This window comes from Aethalodelphis obliquidens, unplaced genomic scaffold (genome assembly GCF_003676395.1).
Source record: "Aethalodelphis obliquidens isolate GAN/ISIS:26980383/991018 unplaced genomic scaffold, ASM367639v1 scaffold3, whole genome shotgun sequence".
NCBI lineage: Eukaryota > Metazoa > Chordata > Mammalia > Artiodactyla > Delphinidae > Aethalodelphis > Aethalodelphis obliquidens.
Genome location: NW_020837947.1, coordinates 50,582,419 through 50,603,436, shown reverse-complemented (window position 1 = coordinate 50,603,436; position 21,018 = coordinate 50,582,419). Strand labels below are relative to the sequence as shown.

The window sequence follows — 21,018 nt, the reverse complement described above, 5'->3', positions numbered from 1 at the left end:
CATGGGCAGGTGGACTCTCAACCACTGCGCCACCAGGGAAGCCCTGCTTGCATTCTCAAAGAGTAGGTTTCAATTCCTCAGCATGTGCAGCATCCACCTGAGCTACTCCAATCAGCCCCATGGAACTTGGGAGACAGAGGAGTAGATGGGGAACAGGAAGCTCACGCAGCCTCCAGTGCCTCTGACTTGGGAGTCTCCTGTCTTCTGCCAGCATCCATGGCACTGTGGCAGGTTAACTTGTTAGCTTGCACACACAGTAAAAATCTCAGACCCTTCAATAGTTTTTGACATCTACCATCCAAAAATTAATTTTGTAGAATAAAAGGATTTTTTTTGTCCTACCTGACTTCCACCTCTCTCAAGCAATCTAATACATTTGTATTAACAGACGTGGATTGTCTTTGGGAGTTTGTTGCAAAGGGGCTTAATGTTTCTAGCCAGAAAACCGAGAAGTAAATTTAATATATTAAAGGACACATGTAATAAAGGCTAGGGTTAGACAGGAATACAAAACATTAAAGGGAAGGAGGTAAGCCTAGAAGGTGGCGATAGAAATAAATTACACAGTCATGTCTTTAATTTTGGTTCTTTGTGTCACAAACTAAACCATTCTTTGCTAAAGAAAATCATAGCCCTATCGCCCTCTACCGGAACCAGGCTAGAAACTACAGGGAAATAGTTTTAAAGTTCTTTATGGAATCTGCTCATAATTATCCAGATTTTAAAGTGTACACTTCAGGTTTCCAGTAACCCAGCCTGGCAGGTTAATGCTGGACCATCTAGTGCCGAAAAGAGTGGACAGTCCTTCTCATGCTCACCTGTAATTTGTAGCAGCCACTGACTGCAGGGACCACTAACAGAGCTGTAGACTTTGCTGGAAGTCCCTGGAAGCCACACCTAGCACTTCCGCCCTCACCTGTCACACTTTCTTTCCATGGACAACAGCTGCTTAGAACCCTCCCCTCATGTATTAACCCCATCACCAAACCTACTCAGTTCCACCTCAAAAAATATCACTTTGCTACACAGTGAATGCCAACCCTTCAATTCCAGCAGAGTAGCATCATTTTGTGAACTCAAATGGTGAGTGCCAAAGGTCCAAACCTTCATTTTTGCTTAAATGGCGGTATATCAACATTTCAAAGCAGCATATGCAAATATTTTGATCATGCATTGAAATCAGAAAAGAATGTATAATGCACCAATAAATGTATTATTTATTTACAAATTATAGAAGTGTACAATTGTACAATATATTATGTACATTATAAAACACACAAAAATAGAAATTTAAAAGGCTGAGATTAAATACAAACAACTGCTTTAACATTTTCCCAGTGGACTGATTACCTGCATATTCCTGGGAGGTACACGCCCCCACCTGAAGCCACAGCCCTAAAGCAGGCCAATGATTGCTAGACTTGAATTTTTAGCTCAAGTTACAGAAAAATGTACAAGATCACAGCTTTTTTTTAGTTTTGCAAAATAGCTCTAGCATCAAGTTTAAATGTGTGAAGATGCTTGATGCTAACTTTTTAAGACATATTTGGGCTAATCACTGCACAGCTGGTAGGTAAAATGTCACATTATGGTTCACTGATAGCTGTTTCAGTTACTATAAGGCAGATTAAATAGGGGATTTCATGGAGTTGAATAAGAATATTTGGGGAGGAAAATGCTTTAAAGAAACACTTAATAATAAAGGATGAAGGTTTGCCTTTTTCTTTTTTTAAGCCAACAAGTAGCTAGCACCTTAAAAAACTCCTCTGCCTACAGTGGAAAGACAAACTAAAAAAGGCATTCCAAACAATGGTCATTAGCCAATGCAAATGGATTAAAACAGACTGCCACAAATCTGCCTGCCCTAATACCTATGAGTCATTAAGAACACAAATTCTTTGCTTTTTACAGCCCCAGTGTCCAATCACAGACCCAGCCACACTGAAACTCAGTAAATATGTGATGATGAACAACCCCTCAAAAAATATGCGAAGTGCTTGCTGAATTGCATTTGAAGTAACAATTGTTGCTAAAGGCCACTCCAGTATCTGGTTTTGATTGGCTGAAGTGAATAACTGGATAAATATTATGGTCGAGAATTATATGCTCAGAGAACCTCATCACATTCCTCAACACCCTTGCTCCCTTTTTCCACATCAGTCCATTGGTGTCCACCCACTCTGTTTCCACTCAGGGCCTGAGCTTCCACCTCGCAGTGGAGCCCTGCAGCCAGACAGGCTCAGCATCCTTCTGCACCCCTCAGTGCAAGCTGGGAGAAATACAGTAATGTTCTACACAGAAAACCTTATTCAATGTACTCAATTTTTAAAAAATATTCACGAACTTTTTTTTTTAATTTTAAAGGACATGAACACCTGACTTCAAGACTGAGATATGCACATGGGGCCTAAATCAAGTTTCATAACACAAAACTTTACAACTGAAAGACTTTCAATTGTGGTCTCCTCTGGACGAGTACCTTTTGTTTTAATAGGTACTTTATCAATTTAAAGAGAAAAATATTATACAATTTAAGTAGCTTAATTTCATAAATAACCAGTTTCACTTTGTATATGCACACTGAATGTTTTCGCCTATATATTCATCTATTCTGTTGACAAAACGTCAGTGTTTCTTGATGGGAACAAAACTGAAACTGCACTCAGTGAAAGTTTCCATTTGATTAAATGCAAACCAGGGTAAATTAGTTATTAAATCTCAATAATAGAGAAAGAAAGAAGGGATGTAGAATTCAGAGACTTGCTGGAAAGATGAGAACTATAAAATGAAAGCTCAGTTCTTTCACTATTGCAATATGGAAAGAGCTCATTAGAAGCAAATGTATTATTTGGTTAGGAAGTACACATATATCACACAAATGGCAAAGGAAAACAGGCTAGTAGGGTTTCCTAATGAGGTGATGCTGTTTTTTTAAGCACTGTGGTGAGTTACTGGGTTGTAAAACCATCCTCTAGCCTTAAAATCAGAAAGAAGCCAGTTTGAATAACTTACAAAGCCTCTTTAAGACAAAATAGCCACTAGAATAGAAATACTTCTCTTGAAAAGTATCTTTCAAGAAAACCAGGAGTGCGCATACTACACACTGTTTCATTTGCTCGCTTTCCTTGCCTTCATGCCACCTGCGTTTTCTCTAACCTCTCCTTTCACTGGATGCTACAGGCTGGCTCACTCTCCTCCACCTCACTTAGGTGGCCAGCAGCTTCCCAGCAAAACCTGACTCGAAAATTAAACCCACCCTCTACTTATAAAATGAAACAAATCCTCAGTGGCGCTTCTGCTTCCCAAGGAAGGGTCTCACTAACACCTTTAAAAGAAAAATAGGTGATGGAGGTTCCAGTGAAAAAATTGCTTTGATCGTATTATAGGAAATATTACATCCTAAATTTAGAACCCAAAAACCCCCCCATTCATGTTTTTGGTTAAGTTTCAAATTTTATTTCCAACTACTGCAGTAACAAAATACCAGTGGTAATTCTGCATGGAAAGTGACAACCTTCTAAGTAAAGAAGGTCACAAATTAGTATTCCAAGAGTACTTTGGTCTGTGGAGATTTTGATAGGAGAGGATTATTATAATCAGTCCTATAATAGAGACATGCTTCCTCCGTATCTAGTAATACCTCAATAACTCAGCATGTACACATTTCTGCTCTTTATACGCACTCCCTTCCAGGTTGTACTGTGTGAGAGTGTGAGGGGAAAATTCTTCCCAATCATGGGTTTTTCTATAGTATACAGAAATAGCAATCACATCAGCAGTCATGTATATTATTATTAAATTTTTAGTTGAAAAATAAAAGAATGAGTTATCCTATCATATCCCTTTCTGGGAGTAAAAAGACACACCATTACAAACGTAAAATGAGTCAAACTTCTATTTTATTGACAGGAGTCCAAAATGAATACAAAAAAATGCCTCGTTTGCATGTTATATTTTTCCTTAAAAGGCTTCTGATAGAGTCAGGTAGATTAAAAGCTAAGAATGTATTTCAGCTTTTATAATGAACCTTTTAAAAAAGGTTTAATAACATAAGTCACCAATATCAGAGAACATATGGTCCCACAATCATTTTTAGATCTACAGCTTATAAAAGGAATTAGATCCTGTATTGATCTGCTAAAATAGAGGCTTAAAAATGTTTTAAGCCATTAAAAGCCATTTTTATAATCTGATAACTCTGGGCAATTAAAAGAAGGAAAATCCCAAAATGTAGCCCTCTATATTATGTGGAATGTGACAGAATGCCAACTTACGACCAAGATAGGCAAAAATAAAATGTTTAAAGCTATGAATGGAGCTGTTATAAATACGCTTGTATCACTGCAAAATGTCAATAAGTGAATAGAGCTTACCAAGACATTAAAACTTGAGCAGATGTTACTTAAAACATTTGTGGTGTTTACCATACTTTAACGTTTGTTAAAACTAAAGCTAAACAAAGAAAAGTCGCTCATTTATAGACTGTTTTTCATGTACCTTTACTTTCACTGGGACCATAAATGATCAGATAATACATAGCCCACACTTCTGGACAGTTATAACAAAGGGTTTATTATCATTTGCAGATGAAATAAATGCACCATCCCATACCTGAAAGGCTTTCACAAGCCTTAAGCATTTTTCAGACTGTACCAAGGCACCACCACTGCCTAGATATATTATGCACCCATTTCTAGTAAAGAACTAACACCTCCTTCAACATCAGTTCTGCACTGTTTCTGGTTTATTACACACTTCCAAAACAGCAAAAATTTGCAAATATGTGCAAATACTGTGGTCCATTCATAGTACTGCTTAGTCATCATCTTCCTCCTCTTCTTCCTCTTCCTCAAAGCTATCTTCAAAGCCCTCGCTGTCCTCCTGGTCTTCATCCCCCTCTACTGCTGTATCCCACTGTGGGTGATTTTCTGGCACAGGCTTAGCCTCATGAACTTCCAACTATAAAAAAGAATTAAATGTAGACTTCAGAAACTTGGGGAGGAATAATGGGAGAAATACCTGGTAAAGAAAAGGTTTCTTTGACTGCAGCAATTATAAAGAAATAGATTTTATGCTTTTAACTCTAAATTTAACATACTTAGAACAGATATTCATCCCAGAAATAAAAAGGTGAATCTACTAACACGTAAGTATAGTTAAATTTCTAATGTAGTTTGATTTTAGGAGCTTATACTATTTATCCTGTGGCATGAAAGATGAATAATTGTGATTCTTGAGTGAGAACACTGAGTAATGTCTTAATAAGTCTTCTGCTGATGAAGAAAAACTCAAGTGTGACTTCCAAAGAGGTATTTGCAGCCTCCAGCCTCATGAAGTAACATTCTACAGCCAATGGAAAGAAATACAGTATTCTCGTGGGGGAAAAAAAGGTATGTCTTTGCTGGCTCCCTTCTCTTAGGTCTCCAGTATACAGTGCAACAATATTTCTTCAGCACAATCTCTCTAACACAGTAGCATGCCTCTTATAAAAAGCTCTGATGGGAGTGTGCTTCAAATGATACACAAATGTATACTCTAAAATGATCAAAAACAAATTAGTTTTGGAAATCAATAAACACTACAATGGAATCTGTGGGAAAACACATGTGCTTTTTAAAGAAAACAGAACCCATTTGGTGAGGCCCTGTAAAGTTACAGCATATTACAGCACATTAAAATGTATCACGTAAGTTATACTCAAGGTTCTAAATCATTACACTGTTAATACAACTTGTTTATTATTGAAAGAGTAGTCCATCAAGTATATTACCTAAAAGTATGAGATGACCTCTTTTTCTATTATTCTACATTTCAAAACTAGAAAACCTTCCCCAGTATATTAAGCACTTATTCAAATAGACAACCATATGCAATGCATAGTCATTATTCTTACCTTCAATGGTTTAATCTGATCCAAACCCATATAGGAGTCTGATCTTAGAAACACTGTATATTGATAATTTCCAGGCTTTCCTGGTGCAGGAAACTTCAGTTCTACCTAGAATATAAAATCAGCACTTAAAATCTATATTTTGAGGAGTGGAAGAAACAACAGCTCACTCCTAAAATATTTAGACCAGAGTATTTAATAGCTAGGGTTTACTCAGATGACACAGGAGGTCCTAATAAATGTTACAAAAGTTCTAACAACAACAAATACACACATATATGACGTTTATGTCATATATATACTATACAAAAAGAAAACAAAAAGAGGCAGAATTGATGGGGTTAATTTCTATCTCCACAATTCAAGAAAGCATATTTAAAGCAACTAAGTTCTATGTTGACCATCACATCTTGACAACTTGAAGAAATTAAGTTGGGTATAAAAGTAAAATAAATGAAATGGACTAAAATAGACTTCACCAGAGACGAAAGAGTTCTTGCCAAATTTTCTTATTTCTACGACAAATGCTGTGAGATAATAGAAAATATATACATTGGTCTCTGCCCTCAGTTCCAGGTAAAGAGCTCCTCAAACCCCTGTAATTTCCTAAGTGATAAGAGCACAAGGAGCATCTTTTGTTCTAATATTTGGTCTTTGACTCTGGTTCCTGACACTGAGCTTATAAATCCCTTGGAATTTCCTGGATAAGAATGAGTTCTCTTCTAATGAGGTGGCTCTTGGCTCTAGATGAGGACTGGTCACCAGAAAGCCCAAACCATGATGAGAGGCTTAGAACTTTTAGTCCCACGCCCCCAGTCTCCAGAGAAGGGCTGGAAACTGAATTAATGATCAATTATGCCTTTGTGATAAAGCCTCCATAAAAATCCCCGAAGTAGGGGTTCTGGAAGCTTCCGAGTTGGTGAACATGTGCAGGTGCTGGGAGAGTGGATTGCTCAGAAAGAGCACGGAAGCTCCATGCCCCTTCCCACATACCCTGCCCTAGGTATTTCTTCCATCTGGATATTCATCTATATCCTTTATCATATTATTTTCATAATAAACTGGTAAATATGTTTCCCTGAATTCTGTGAGCCATTCTAGCAAATTATTGAACCCAAGGAGGGGGATCATGGGAACCACGATTTACAGCCAGTTGGTCAGAAGTATAGGTGACAACCTGGCACTTGTGACTAGCATCTAAAGATGGAGAGCAGGGGAACAGCAGTCTTGTGGGACTGAACCCTTAACCTGAGGTAGATATCCAGGTAGACAGTGTCAGCACTGAGTTAAACCACAGGACACTCAGCTGGTGTCACAGCGAATTGCTTGGTGTGGGGAAAAGCCCACAAACTGGTATCAGAAGTGTTGAGAGTGTGGCAGTAGTGTTAGAGTAAAGGAGAAACACATGGGAGAAGTACGTTTTTTTCTTTACAGATGTCCAATGCCTTACAAGGTCAAAAAGATACGTTATTTCCTATCATATACTAATAAACTTCAAATACAAACATTTACGAACTCTTAGAAGTTTCTACTCCACTTGGACAAAGGAAGAATACATTTTTATGATGACATTTAGATGTTCTGGTAATCTGCCTCCACTTTCCAAAATCCAGATTTTGTTGGCAAGATTATATATTAAAATTTGCCATTAAAACAAACAAGCTAGGGCTTCCTTGGTGGCGCAGTGGTTAAGAATCCGCCTGCCAATGCAGGGGACACGGGTTCAAACCCTGGTCCGGGAAGATCCTACATGCTGCGGAGCAACTAAGCCTGTGCGCCAGAACTACTGAGCCTGCGCTCTAGAGCCCGCAAGCCACAACTACTGAGCCCGCATGCCACAACTACTGAAGCCCGTGTGCCTAGAGCCCATGCTCCGCAACAAGAGAAGCCACCGCAATGAGAAGCCCGTGACCACAACGGAGAGTAGCTCCCGTTCACCGCAACTAAAGAAAGCCCGCGCCCAGCAACGAAGACCCAACACAGCCAAAAATAAATAAATAAAATAAATAAATTTATAAAAAAAACAAACAAGCTAGAAAACATCATGGGAGAATTTTTTTTTTAATTAATCTCAAAGTTTGGCCCCTCTAACTATAACATCAAACCTACAAATCATAAAAGAAAAAGACTACTAAATCATACCATCAAACACCCAGATAAACCAATGGATAAACAAATGAGTAAATATTTCTATTTTTGCTTGATAAAAACAGCCACAATAGTACAACAAACTGGGGAGAAATATCTGCAACACACATCACAAAGGGCTGATTTCATAATATTTAAACAAAAATAAAGTCCCAAAACCAATTTAAAAGACCAATATAACCCAACAAAAATGCACGACGGTCACAGACACACAAAGAAATATGATTCAAACACACTGAAAGATGTACAGTTTCCCTCTTAAGAGAAATATAAAATTAAACTACATTGAATACAGCCAGCATAGTAAAAATTGATTCAGGCAAGAATCATCAACATATGCTAAAATGAGTGGGTTAAAGACTGTTGGAGAACAGGGTATTCACATAGTGTCCAAGTATCACCCCACAGATTGGAGGAAGACACACTTTTTACAACAGAGAAAAGACTTAACTAAATGATCAACCATCATATATCACCAATATCAGGCAAACTAATATAATGTGCCCCTGATGTGATGCACTAAGAAGGTTATTACATCACGTACGCAGTATTTTTGCCAAAAATATTTGAGAAGAATATAAGCGTGAGTAACCAATAAGACAAATTCAGATTAAGGGATATTCTATAAAATACCTTGCCTGGACTCTTCAAAAATATCAATGGCTGGGACTTCCCTGGTGGCGCAGTGGTTGGGAGTCTGCCTGCCAATGCAGGGGACACGGGTTCGAGCCCTGGTCCGGGAAGATCCCACATGCCGCGGAGCGGCTGGGCCCGTGAGCCATGGCCGCTGAGCCTGTGCGTCCGGAGCCTGTGCTCCGCAACGGGAGAGGCCGCAACAGTGAGAGGCCCACATACCGCACACACACACAAAAAATGTTAAAATTACTCTCAAAAATACCCTTAAGTTGGTACCAACTCTAAGTGTCAAATAAACAAGAAACTACTTCATACATGTACGACTTGGTTAGAAAGGTGGGAAAAAACTTTTTGGATTAAAAATCATCATCATAGATCTTGAAATTCAAAGCCTTGCTCTTGTCCACCAAGTCTGGGTAGACAGAACTTCTTCCTAGAAAAATAACATAAAAAATCAAGAAGAAAAACAAGAAAATCCAAGGGCAAAATATGTTCATCACAAAGCTATATTACTGATGTCACTGACAGCGGACAAAGCAATGTAACAAAAAATTCCACTCTAAAAAACGAATCACCAGTTCTTATATTTGTTTTTTAAGACAAAAGGTATATATCTGAGCACTAACCCAAAGAGGATAAAAATAATAAATTTTTGTAAAACATAATTAAATTCTGGAGATAAGGTAAGGCATGTGTTCTTAGATAGTAACAGTGAAAACTCCCCAAAATAAGTTGAGAACAAGGTTTTAGAAGACTACCAAGTTGTAGTTCAGTACTTTATAAATTTCCAATGAGCTCCCTCCAAAATATGTCAGAGAATAGTTATAAAATGTAATAAGCCAAATATGATAAACTGATTTCTACACTGTTTTCTATATTTAAATAATGTTGTTGGATAATTACCTCTTCCATATCTTTTAGTGTGCACACATGATATGGCATAGATATTAATGTCTGTTCCTTCCTATCTGCGATATAAAGCCACCACCATTCTTGTTTTTCCTGCAAAGAAAAATAAATATAAATAACCAAAAAGAGTTAGAGAAATACAATTTTGCCTTGTCTCATTTTAGCAGTATGGTTATCCCTTGGTACCTGAGGGGGACTGGTTCCAGACACGCCCCCCCACACCCACAATGTGGACACCAAAATCCATGAATGCTCACAGCCTTTATATAAACTGGTGTCGTATTTGCATATGATTTGTTTCATCTCTAGATTACTTACAATATCTAATACAACGTAAATGCTATGCCAGTACCCAGCAAATTCAAGTTTTGCCTTTTGGAACTTTCTGGAATGTACCCCCCTAACATTTTCAATCCATAGTTGGTCAAATTCATGGATGCAAAACCCACAGATGCAGAGGGCCAACTGTATTTTCCTTGTTTTATTCGTTGCTGTATCCCCAGCACAGACTCAGTGCCTGGTACAAAATAGATGTCAATAAATATTTACTGAATGAATAAATTGTTCTTAACCATTTGTAGATCTGCTCTCCACAACACTTTTGTATGTAAGTTTGGTGTTTCAAATGGCCCCTTAAACGCTATTGATGAACCTCTGTATTAAAAACCCGATTAATTGTAAATGACAAAAGATATGCTAAAAAAGAAAACAGTATGAACTATTACAATATCATTTAGCAAATAATCTTAGTAATGTTACCTAGTAATAAGCAAAAGCCAGAAAGTAGGAATGGAACGGACTTACAACAATATCAGAAATTAATATATTAAAACACATTACTCATAAGAGAGCATCTCAGATTCTAAGAGCCTGTTAGTAAAAGAGCCTACCTTTTACTGCACATGATTTTAATAAGCTCAGCATTTTTAGTTGTACTTCATAAAAGATTAGGACCAGAAAAAGAGCTGGGTAAAAAAATTGCCACCAGAATGCACAATGGTAGCAGAGAGCACTGACAGGAGACAAAAATCTATTAAAACAAAAATTAGAAGACTAGTCTGGAAGTACAAAACTTCAGTGTGCCCAGCAACTATCACTGTATTACAGCACAGGTCAGTAACTAAACAGTCATCTTCTTCGCATCCACTGTTTAAGAACTGGATAGAGACAATATCTTTCTAAAATGGCTTTAAAAAAAAAAAAAGTTTTGTAGCTAAAAATAAACTCTAGGATATTCCAAATATCAACCAAAAAAACAATAGACTATTCTAAAGTCTCAATTATCCAAAAGAAGGTTAAAAAAAATAACTTTTACTGAAAATAGTTTCGTAGGAAAAATGTTTGTTTCTAAGCCAAAAACACTTGCACTTTCTATTGCATTTCAATCCTAAGATATTAAAATTTGTTTTATTATCTTTCTAATAATGCTACACTAAGTTCAGCTAAAAGTTTCTGTTTAAATGCCTTAAACTACAAGGCACTGCAACATTAATAAGCAGAATAACAGATCACAAGTGCATGATTAACCCAACTTCTGCTCAACCCAAGGGTTAAGACTACCACAACAGGTATATGAGTATATATATGTTCGTCTATGAGTGTTTTGCACACACAAAATGGGTAAAACATAACAGACTCAAAATAGAGTTCAGTTGTACCTCACAGGAGATTGGTTCCAGGACCACGCCACCTCCAGGATACCAAAATTCATAGATGCTAAAGTCTCTTACATAAAGTGTCATGGTACAGTTGGCCCTCTGTATTTGCAGATGCAGAACCCACAGACACCGAGGGCCAACTGTATAAACATCTGGCCTTTGTGAGCCAAAGAGTCTCTGTTGCAACTACTCAACTCTGCCACTGTATTGCAAAAGGAATGAGTGTGACTCTGTTCCAATAAAACTTCATTTACAAAACAGGCCAGGAGGCAGATTTGTCTGTAGACAGTAGTTTGCCAATGCCTGTTTTAAAGCCATCCAGACCTGATTATTTCACTTCTCTAAACCTCACTTTTTTCTCTGTTAAGTAATGAATGCCTACCTCACACTGTGTTGTGAAGATAAACCGAGATAATACAAATAAAATATCTGTTAAACTGCCTAGGACACAGAGCACAATAAAATTACAGTTACATTTATATAGCCACTATGGAAAACAGTATGGAGGATCCTCAAAAAATTAAAAATACAACTACCATATGATTCAGCAATTTCACTTCTGGCAATTTACCCCAAGAAAACAAAGTTGCTAATTTGAAAGGGTATGTACACAGCAATTCACCTCATCATTATTTACAGTAGTCAAGATATGGTAGCAACTGAAGTATCCATTGATGGATGAATGGACAAAGAAGATGTGGTACATATATACAATGGAATATTACTTAGCCATAAAAAAAGAATCGAAATCTTGACATTTGAAACAATGTGGATGGACCTAGAGGATATCATGTTAAGTGAAGTGAGAGAAAGACAAATACCATATGATCTCACTAATTTGTAGAATCTAAAAAACAAAACAAAATGAAAACAGACTCACAGATATAGAGAACAAACCGGTAGTTGCCAGAGGGGTGGGGGTAGCGGGAGAAATAAGTGAAGGAGATTAAGAAGTACAAACCTCTAGTTATAAAATAAATAAGCCATGGGGATGTAATATACAGCATAAGGAATATGATCAATAATATTGGAATAACTCTGTATGGGAACAGATGGTTACTAGACTTATTGTGGTGACCATTTCATAATGAATGCAAATGTCAACTCACTATATGGTATACCTGAAACTAATGTGATGTTGTATTTCAACTATATATCAATAATAATTTTTAAAGTTATGATTATTAATGAAATGAGGTAAACATCTCTACTATTTAAGTGGTCTGACATTTCATTATCAGAAATATCATTACCAGAACATGTATTGATATGAGAAGCAGAGGGGTATATTCAAAATGTGCATTTATTCTTTATCTCCACTTAGAGAATGCCTCCCACCCTCCACCCCCCACGCACGCTATTTGATTAAAATGAGATTCACTCAAGAATACTATTTATTAAGAAGCTAGTGACTATCTGGGACTTCCCTGGTGGCACAGTGGTTAAGAATCCACCTGCCAGTGCAGGGGACACAGGTTTGAGCCCTGGTCTGGGAAAATCCCACATGCGGTGGAGCAACTAAGACCATGCGCACAACTACTGAGCCTGCGCTCTAGAGCCTGCGAGCCACAACTACTGAGGCCCACGTGTCTAAAGCTCGTTCTCCGCATCAAGGGAAGTCACAGCAATGAGAAGCCCAACTCAACAGAGAGTAGTCCCTGCTCGCCGCAACTAGAGAAAGCCTGCGTACAGCAACAAAGACCCAATGCAGCCTAAATAAATAAATAAATAAAAGAAAATAAAAAAAAAAAAAAGAGCAGATTTGTTGTGTAAAAAAAAAAAAAGAAGCTAGTGACTATCAATCTATGGCACTGCACCTACGCTCTCTTGATGCACATGGTGAAAGTGGAAAAGATGTTCTACCATGAGTTATTTGCACTTTAAACAAAACTGTTTCTGTTGTGTGAGATTCCCAACCATTCTTAACTTATTAAACATATGAGCTGCAATTAACATGTAAGTCAATTATTAACATAAAACTTTAAGTAATTTAAGTGGGTAGTATGGTGGTTAGGTACATGGGAAGGTAGACAGGTAGATGTTAGGAAAATCCTAAATAAAGTTTATCTGATAAATGACACTTTGAGATATTTACCATGTAGATGAAATTACAAGAAGGCATTTTCACTGCTAAAATGTTCTAAGGGAGTAAATGAATGCTTTGCTTATTAACTAAGCATGGTCTAAAATGAAGCTGTCTATTATAAGGGTACAAATTATGCAGCTTACAGCATCCCATGGTACCTCTTTTTTTTTGCGGTACGCGGGCCTCTCACTGTTGTGGCCTCTCCCGTTGCGGAGCACAGGCTCTGGACGCGCAGGCTCAACGGCCATGGCTCACGGGCCCAGCTGCTCCGCGGCATGTGGGATCTTCCCGGATCGGGGCACGAACCCATGTCCCCAGCATCGGCAGGCAGACTCTCAACCACTGCGCCACCAGGGAAGCCCCCATAGTACTTTTAAAACCAACCAATGAGTGGAATTTATTCGCTTGATTTCAGGAGCTTTGGTGTTGGCAGACTACACTGCAATGGGCAAAATGCCCCTAACAGATGGGCTATAGCTCAGGACATGCCAGAAGATCAGTGCACACAGTAAGATGGAATCCTGGGCTGACTTCTCTCCAAGTCAAAACAAAAGTCTGTGCAGAGCCACTCATTTATTATTAGGAGAGCCAAATCACTTAGGAATTTGCCTTCAGCAGCCCCCAACAACTAGAGATTGATGTTCTAGAGCAGAAAGCAGATTTATACATGAAATCACCTGCCAAACATGAGTGGTAAGCACAAGGTTCTGTGGCAAAGCTGCAAGGCAGTCTACAGAACAGCTTCGCTAAACTAAGAGGCAACCAGTCCTTGATCTCTAGCCACAGACAAAATCATCCACAAATGCAATACATCAAGCAGATCCCAAATTCATCTGAAAGACAAACAACATAGCGTATCAAAGAGATCAAAAGTTGAACAGGCCACAGTCACAACATAAACAAGCACAAGGGAACAAACAGCACTGCCATGATCTGTGCTGAGCTTGGGGCTCGGCTCCTACTGAACTTAGTGGGTCCCTCAGCCATGGGCTTGCCTCTTCCCATGGACCAGGGCAATTATCGGAGCAAGTCTAGTGGCTACAGGTGGCCAGTAGAGAACCCTCAGAGAAAAACCATGGGGAAAATTTAAGAACATTTTCATCCTATTTAAAACATGACAGAATTGTGAGATTCATAACAGCCATACAGTCATAGGCAAAATATGCATTTGTCCAACTAGGACTGCCTGAACTGCTAATGAAAAATCATCATTAAGCACAACTCTCAGTAATCTGGGTGCAGAAAAGACAGAAGTACTTAAAAAGTTAACAACCCTCCTTTTAAACAACACATTCACTAAAAATGATTTACGTTGAAATATAGCCTTCAAAAATGTGGTCTATCAAGAATAGACCACATTCAGCACATTTGAGCCAATACACACCACAGAGAGATAAAAAGCAAATAAGAAATATCTGCAGAGAATAAGGAAAACACTAGGCTGTGTATAACTCACCTCAGGAAAGTAAAGACTATAAACAGGATGTGTTATCTTCGATTTGGTTTCCAGCAGAGCTCGCTCCTTTCGCTGTATACTTTGTTGTAATTCTTGCCACTCCTGTAAAGTGAAAATTAAATCTTTGAAATCAAGCATGTTTTCAATCATTTTGAGGGGTGTCCGTCTTCTTCCCGATGTTATTCCTGACAATGCTAACTACTACTGAGTTCAGACCCACAAATCTGATCATTTCCCTGCCCCAGACTTACAATGCTTCTTTTCATAAATCAACTCTAACCCGTCTAGTATGAACTACACAGCCAATCATGACCTGATCTGGACCTGTCTCTCCAGTCTCCTGTCACTGTTTTCCTCCCTGCACTTTTTCTTCTAGTCATTTCCAACCGCCTAGCCTTCTCTGACCTCACCAGCTATTTCACTCCTCCTAAACCCTGTTTAGATTTTTGTTTTCTTTTTTCTCTACCTGTTAAATTCCTACTCATTATTCTTTCAGGAGCAGCTAAAGTCTAAAGTATGAGTTCCTGAGTCCCACAGATCGTCCTCTACCCCAGAGCTGAGTTGATCACTCCTTCCTTTGTGGCATCACTGCCCCTTGCAAAACGTGCATAGTCTCTTTGGTACTATAATGCTTACTTACAAGTCTGCCTTCTCCATCAGGCTACTATCATTCAAGGGCAGAAACTATTGCACATTTGGCTTTGCATTCCTGTCATCCAACACAGTGCTTGCAGTGTGACAGATAATGAGTAATTATTTGTTATTTGTATAATTATTTGTCAATTGAATGAACGTATTTTTTGGTCATCTGAAGAAACTAGTTTATCAAAACCCTACTAACCTAGTCACCTCTACTAACACTGTCAGAAAGAAATATGTCAACTCTTTCTCAAAACAAGGGTGGGGGAATAATTTCTTTGATAGGTTTTAATTTCCTGGCAATCAACTTAATTATCAAAGTACAAAAACACTCAAGGGCCAGCAACTGCTAAAAACAGTCATCCTTATTTTTCTCCCACCATTCCCAAGGGCAAGTACATTATTTCTGTATACCTTTATCCTTTGCCCTTTTACTTTTTCCTTTTTTTGGCCTCTGCTTTTGCTTCAGAGGCTGTTCAGGGAATCTCTTTTAAATTCCTAAACCATAAGGGTTACTTTTGATCAATGGCCCAGTCAAGAACACCACAAACATAAAGAAAATGGCTGATCAGGTTACAGTTAATTTACAGTTAGCCTCTAAGGACCATTATTTGTCCACCAAATATTCTTTTCTACAGCTTTCTCATAAATCATGTGCAACTTAATGCCATGCCACGAGATTTTTTTCTATTCCCTTTACCCTCACAATCTTAATTCCTTAGTGACAGCCCTTTCCTTAATGTCTTATATACCTCTTGAAACGAGGTGGCATTCCGTAAATGTTAGCTTTTACCTTAACCAACTTCTTGGCGTTACAGCCCACAGTAATGTTTCTTCACCCTAAACATTTCCTGGAACTTTTGAGATCCTCTTCCAAGTAACTGCTACCTATTTCATAATCCACCTTTCCTTACTCATATTTCCAGATAACACAGAAAATTGCCTTAAGAGAACAAACTGACTTTACCTCAGACCCAGGTCCTATCCCATCTAACAATTTAAGATTTAAGAAAATTAGGATTTCCAATCTTGTTAGAAATAATTTTTCTTTATAATTACAACTACCATCCCTCAAAAACATTCTGTAAAAGTAATATAAGATTATAAAATATACTGGTATTGCTTAAGACAAGCAAAAAAAGTAAGCAAGCAAAGGAAAAACAACAACAGAAACCAAAACTATCACCAGAGGTATAATTCCAATTATTTAAACTTATAAGTCTTACTGCTTCATCATCCTTGTTTTGTTTTTCATCTTGCTCTCTATCAGAGTCTCTGTCACTACCATCATCTTTTTCACTTTGAGAGTCTCTATTGGTTTCTTCTTCCTCAGAGTCACTGCCTTTGTCAGAAACTTCTTCTTCATCTTCCTTTACTGCAGCTTCCTAAAAGGAAAAAGCAACCACAAAAGCTCTGAATATCTCAATGAATATACCATTCTGAGTCCCTGAAACTAATTTACTGTCATTATAATTAAACTGGCTCAAGATTACAATTTCACTATTCGTGCAGAATTTTAGAGAACTATAAACATTTTTATGTATAAATATGTGGGAGTCAGACTGAAGACTTTTAACATTTGGCTTATCTGTCTTTTTGTCAGTTATTTTATTCAGTCTTCATAGTTTGTAAAACAAAAATATTTTATTTCTATTCACAAAATATACTACCACAATGGCTAAGATGGCTCATCTTTCACAAACACCAATTATACAATATATTTTATTTGAGAAGGAGAAATGAGAAGTTTATAGTACTGCTTTGGGAATTTAATATCATCTTCAATAAGGAGTATAATGCAGTAAGGAAAGTCACTGTCCCAGACAAAATCCATTTCAAGAAGCAAGAAAAAGAATAGCAAATTAAATGCAAAGAAAGTAGTAGTGAATAATACAGATCAGAAATCAATTAAAGAGAAAGCAGATATGCAAAAGGGAAACCCAAACAAAACCAAACATTGGTTCTTTAAAAAGATTAATAAAATTGATAAATTAGGCAAGACTGATCAAAGAAAAAAAGAGACAATACAGATTACCAATATTAGGAATAAAAGAGACATAACTACAGATCCAAAAGACATTAAAAATAAGGATATTATCAAATCTGTCAATAAATTTGACAACTTAGAGGAAATGGACAAAGTCCTTGAAAAAAACAATTTACTAAAACTGATATAAGAAAAGAAGTGGAATATGTTAAATAAATGGACTCTACAATTAAATCCTTTTTCAAACTCCAAGCCCATATGGCTTCTCTAGGTAGTTCTTCCAAATAAGAAACAACCCAATCTTATACACCCTTCCAGGAAAAAGAAAGAGAGAATAATCCCTAACTTGTTTAATGAGGCCAGCATAAACGTGATCCAAAACCTCACAAGAATATTACAAGAAAGAAGAATGACAAACCAATATTCTCTCATAAAAAGAGATGCAGGAATCCTAAACAAAATATTACTAAATCCAGATAAATATTTTAAAAATACTGTGTTATGAGCAAATGAGATTTGTTCCAGGAATACAAGGACAGTTTAAATTTTTTTAATTCATCAGTATAATTAGTCACATTAACAGAAAGGAGAAAAATCATACAATCATCTCATGATAAAAAACCAAACTGGGAATAGAGGGATCACCTCCTTAACCTGATAGAGAATATCTATAAAAACCCTATACCTAATGTCATACTTAGTGGTGAAATAATGTTTGCTTTCTCCATGAGATCAACAATAAGAAAAGGGTGACTGCCATCTTCACTTCTACTTCTAATCAACATTACATTGAAAGTTCTAGCCAGTACAGTAAAGCAGAAAGGAAGAAACCACATAAAGATTAAAGTAAAGCTGTCTTTATTCCCAGATGGCATGATTGTGTATGTAGAAAATCTTTTTCTTTAAATATCTACAAATAGTTAGAATTACTGTCAATTCATCAAGAATCCTTGATATAAGGTAATATTTAGAAGGCAACTACACTTCTATACACCAGCAATAAACACTGAAGAATGAATTTTTTTTAATGTTATTTGCAATAGCACTAGAAAGGATCAAACACACAGGAGTAAATCTAATGAAAGATGTGTCATATCCTCTGCCAATGGAAATCACAAAACACCGCTGAGAAAAATTAAGGAAGATCCAGTTAATAAAGATAAAGCATAATTATGAATAAAAAGAGTCAATACTGTTAACCTGTGAATTCTTCCCATACTGAACCACAGAGTAAACACAATACCAATCTGAATTCCAGCAGCTTTTTTTGGGTGGAAATTCTCAAGCTTATTCTAAAATTTTAGCTGGAAATGCAAAGGACCTAAAATAGTCAAGACAATTTTGAAGAAGTAAAATAAGAGTTTGAGGACTTACATGACCATATTTTAAGAGTTAAAATAAAGCCACAATAATTAAGACAGTGTGGTACTGGCACAAAAAGAGACAAATAATCAGTGGAATGGACTAGAAAGTCCATAAACAGATTTGCACATATACACTTAATGGCAACTTTTTTACAACAAATCACTATTGCAATTCAGAGAGGAAAGAATGATCTTTCCAATAAATGGTGCTAAAATAAGTGGTCCCTAATCCCAATCTCACACTATTCACAAAAATTTAAGATATAACACAGAGCTAAATTTAACAAGTAAAATAATAATACTCATAGAAGAAAACAAAAATATCTTCCGTTCCTTGTGTCCTTGGGATAGGCAAAGATGTCTCTAACAGGACACAAAAGCACTAACCATAAAGACTGATGAAACAGACTTTATTAAAATTAAGAACCATCAAAAGCTCCATTAAGAGAGCTAAAAGGGACTCATATCCAGGATACATAAAGGAATCCTACAAATCCATAAGAAGAAAAACAACCCCAAAATAAAAGAGGATATCCAAATGGCCAGTATGTACATGAAAAGGTGCTCAATATCATTAGTCATCAGGTAAATAAAACCACACACAGGAAACACACACACACACACACACACACACACACACACACACACACAGCTGCTGCTACACACTGTACAGATGAATGTCAAAGACACTATGTTGAATGAAAGCAGCCAAACAATTCCACTTACAGGAATTTTAAGAACAGGCAAAACTAATCTATGGTCCTAACAGTCAGAATAGTGGGGAAGGCCGTGGGGGTGGATGGAGGGGTCACTGACTGAGAAGGGTACAAGAGAGCCTTTTAGGGTGCTGGTAAGGTTTTATATCTTGATCTGGGTATCATGGGTACACACAATTGTAAAACTTCAGGAGCTGTACACATAAGATTTGAACATTTTAGGGGCTTCCCTGGTGGCGCAGTGGTTGAGAGTCCGCCTGCCAATGCAGGGGACACGGGTTCGTGCCCCAGTCTGGGAAGATCCCACATGCCGCGGAGAGGCTGGGCCCGTGAGCCATGGCCGCTGAGCCTGCGTGTCTGGAGCCTGTGCTCCGCAACGGGAGAGGCCACAACAGTGAGAGGCCCACGTACCGCGCAAAAAAAAAAAAAAAAAAAAAGATTTGAACATTTTAGTGTATGTTAGACCTCAATAAAGATGATAATAACAATAATCTTTACATAAGATAATAAACTTACACTCCCAACGACTCCATTAGCCTGCTTTTGTTTCTGTTGCTTTGGTTGTGATAAGGGCACAGGTGTAGGTTTTTTTTTTAAAGGTTTCTTTTTTTTTGATTTAGCAGTTTTCTTGGGTCCTTTACTCTTCTGTTGCCATCCTCCTTTTGTTCTGTTCTTGTTAGTATCACCCTGCTGTAAATCACAACACACATGCACACTCAGAAGTTGTAGCACTAGTTTCATTTGGAAGTCATAGTAAATTTTAGATGGAAATGACTAAACTAATAAATGTTGTAGTAAAGTGAATTACTCTCCCACAGCAATATAAATCAATCAGAGAACTAAACAAAACAGTTATTTCACCATGAAAGATAGATAGGAAAACTGAAGTTTTTACCCCATCTTCTGCTGGCTGTTCCTCTGCAGCACAGATGGACTGCTCCTTTTCAAATACTTCCTACAGGTAGCGAGAAGAAAAATATAAAGTCTGTCAACCTATATTTATCTTTCCGATAAAGCAATCTTTCAATATATGTTATCAGTAAGTTTTTTAACTGCTGACAATTGCAGGGGGTGGGGACAAAACCATGGATAGACAGGAGACTCGAAGCAATTACTAAATGATGTATGTGTGCAAATTTAGCAATCACTAAATGATGCTTTAGAAGTTACCTTCTGAAATATCTCACATCTGTCTTGAATACATTTTGAGAAGTACATTCTACTTAAATTTATAAATGCAATGCCTTAAAATATGTAAACTCATAAGTCAGTCATATTTCATAATTTAAATTTTTATTTTTATTCTAATAGTAATAAGACATGACTATTTTAAAGTTATGAGAATTTGAATATATTACATTATTCTCTAACATTGAAACTTCACGAGACCAATATTAGTTTATTTATGATTTTAAGTGATATTGTTGATATAACTGATATAACTTAGATATAACTAAGAAGTGGAACACCAAATCTACATATCCTAAAGACATACCCACCCACCAAATAATCCATTTAGAATCAGTGCA

The 21,018-nt window shown here is 37.1% G+C and overlaps 1 protein-coding gene across 3 annotated transcripts in view; it reads right to left on the bottom strand.

Moving 5' to 3' along the window:
• Positions 1 to 2,318: 2,318 nt before the first annotated feature.
• The window catches only part of SEC63 (SEC63 protein translocation regulator), a 70,356-nt gene continuing 51,656 nt past the window's right edge, over positions 2,319 to 21,018 (bottom strand). Inside the window, exons 15-21 of one of the 3 annotated variants that reach the window (XM_027089290.1) lie at positions 20,385 to 20,444; positions 20,006 to 20,179; positions 16,649 to 16,807; positions 14,784 to 14,885; positions 9,578 to 9,676; positions 5,894 to 5,998; positions 2,319 to 4,959 (exon numbers count right to left, since the gene is read on the bottom strand). In XM_027089290.1, the coding sequence (XP_026945091.1) occupies positions 4,816 to 4,959; positions 5,894 to 5,998; positions 9,578 to 9,676; positions 14,784 to 14,885; positions 16,649 to 16,807; positions 20,006 to 20,179; positions 20,385 to 20,444 (843 nt within the window). In that variant the 3' untranslated portion in view covers positions 2,319 to 4,815. Of the gene's footprint in view, positions 4,960 to 5,893; positions 5,999 to 8,880; positions 9,108 to 9,577; positions 9,677 to 14,783; positions 14,886 to 16,648; positions 16,808 to 20,005; positions 20,182 to 20,353; positions 20,445 to 21,018 lie in introns of those variants that run through there. The other 2 variants (XM_027089283.1, XM_027089299.1) reach the window with 2 other exon arrangements.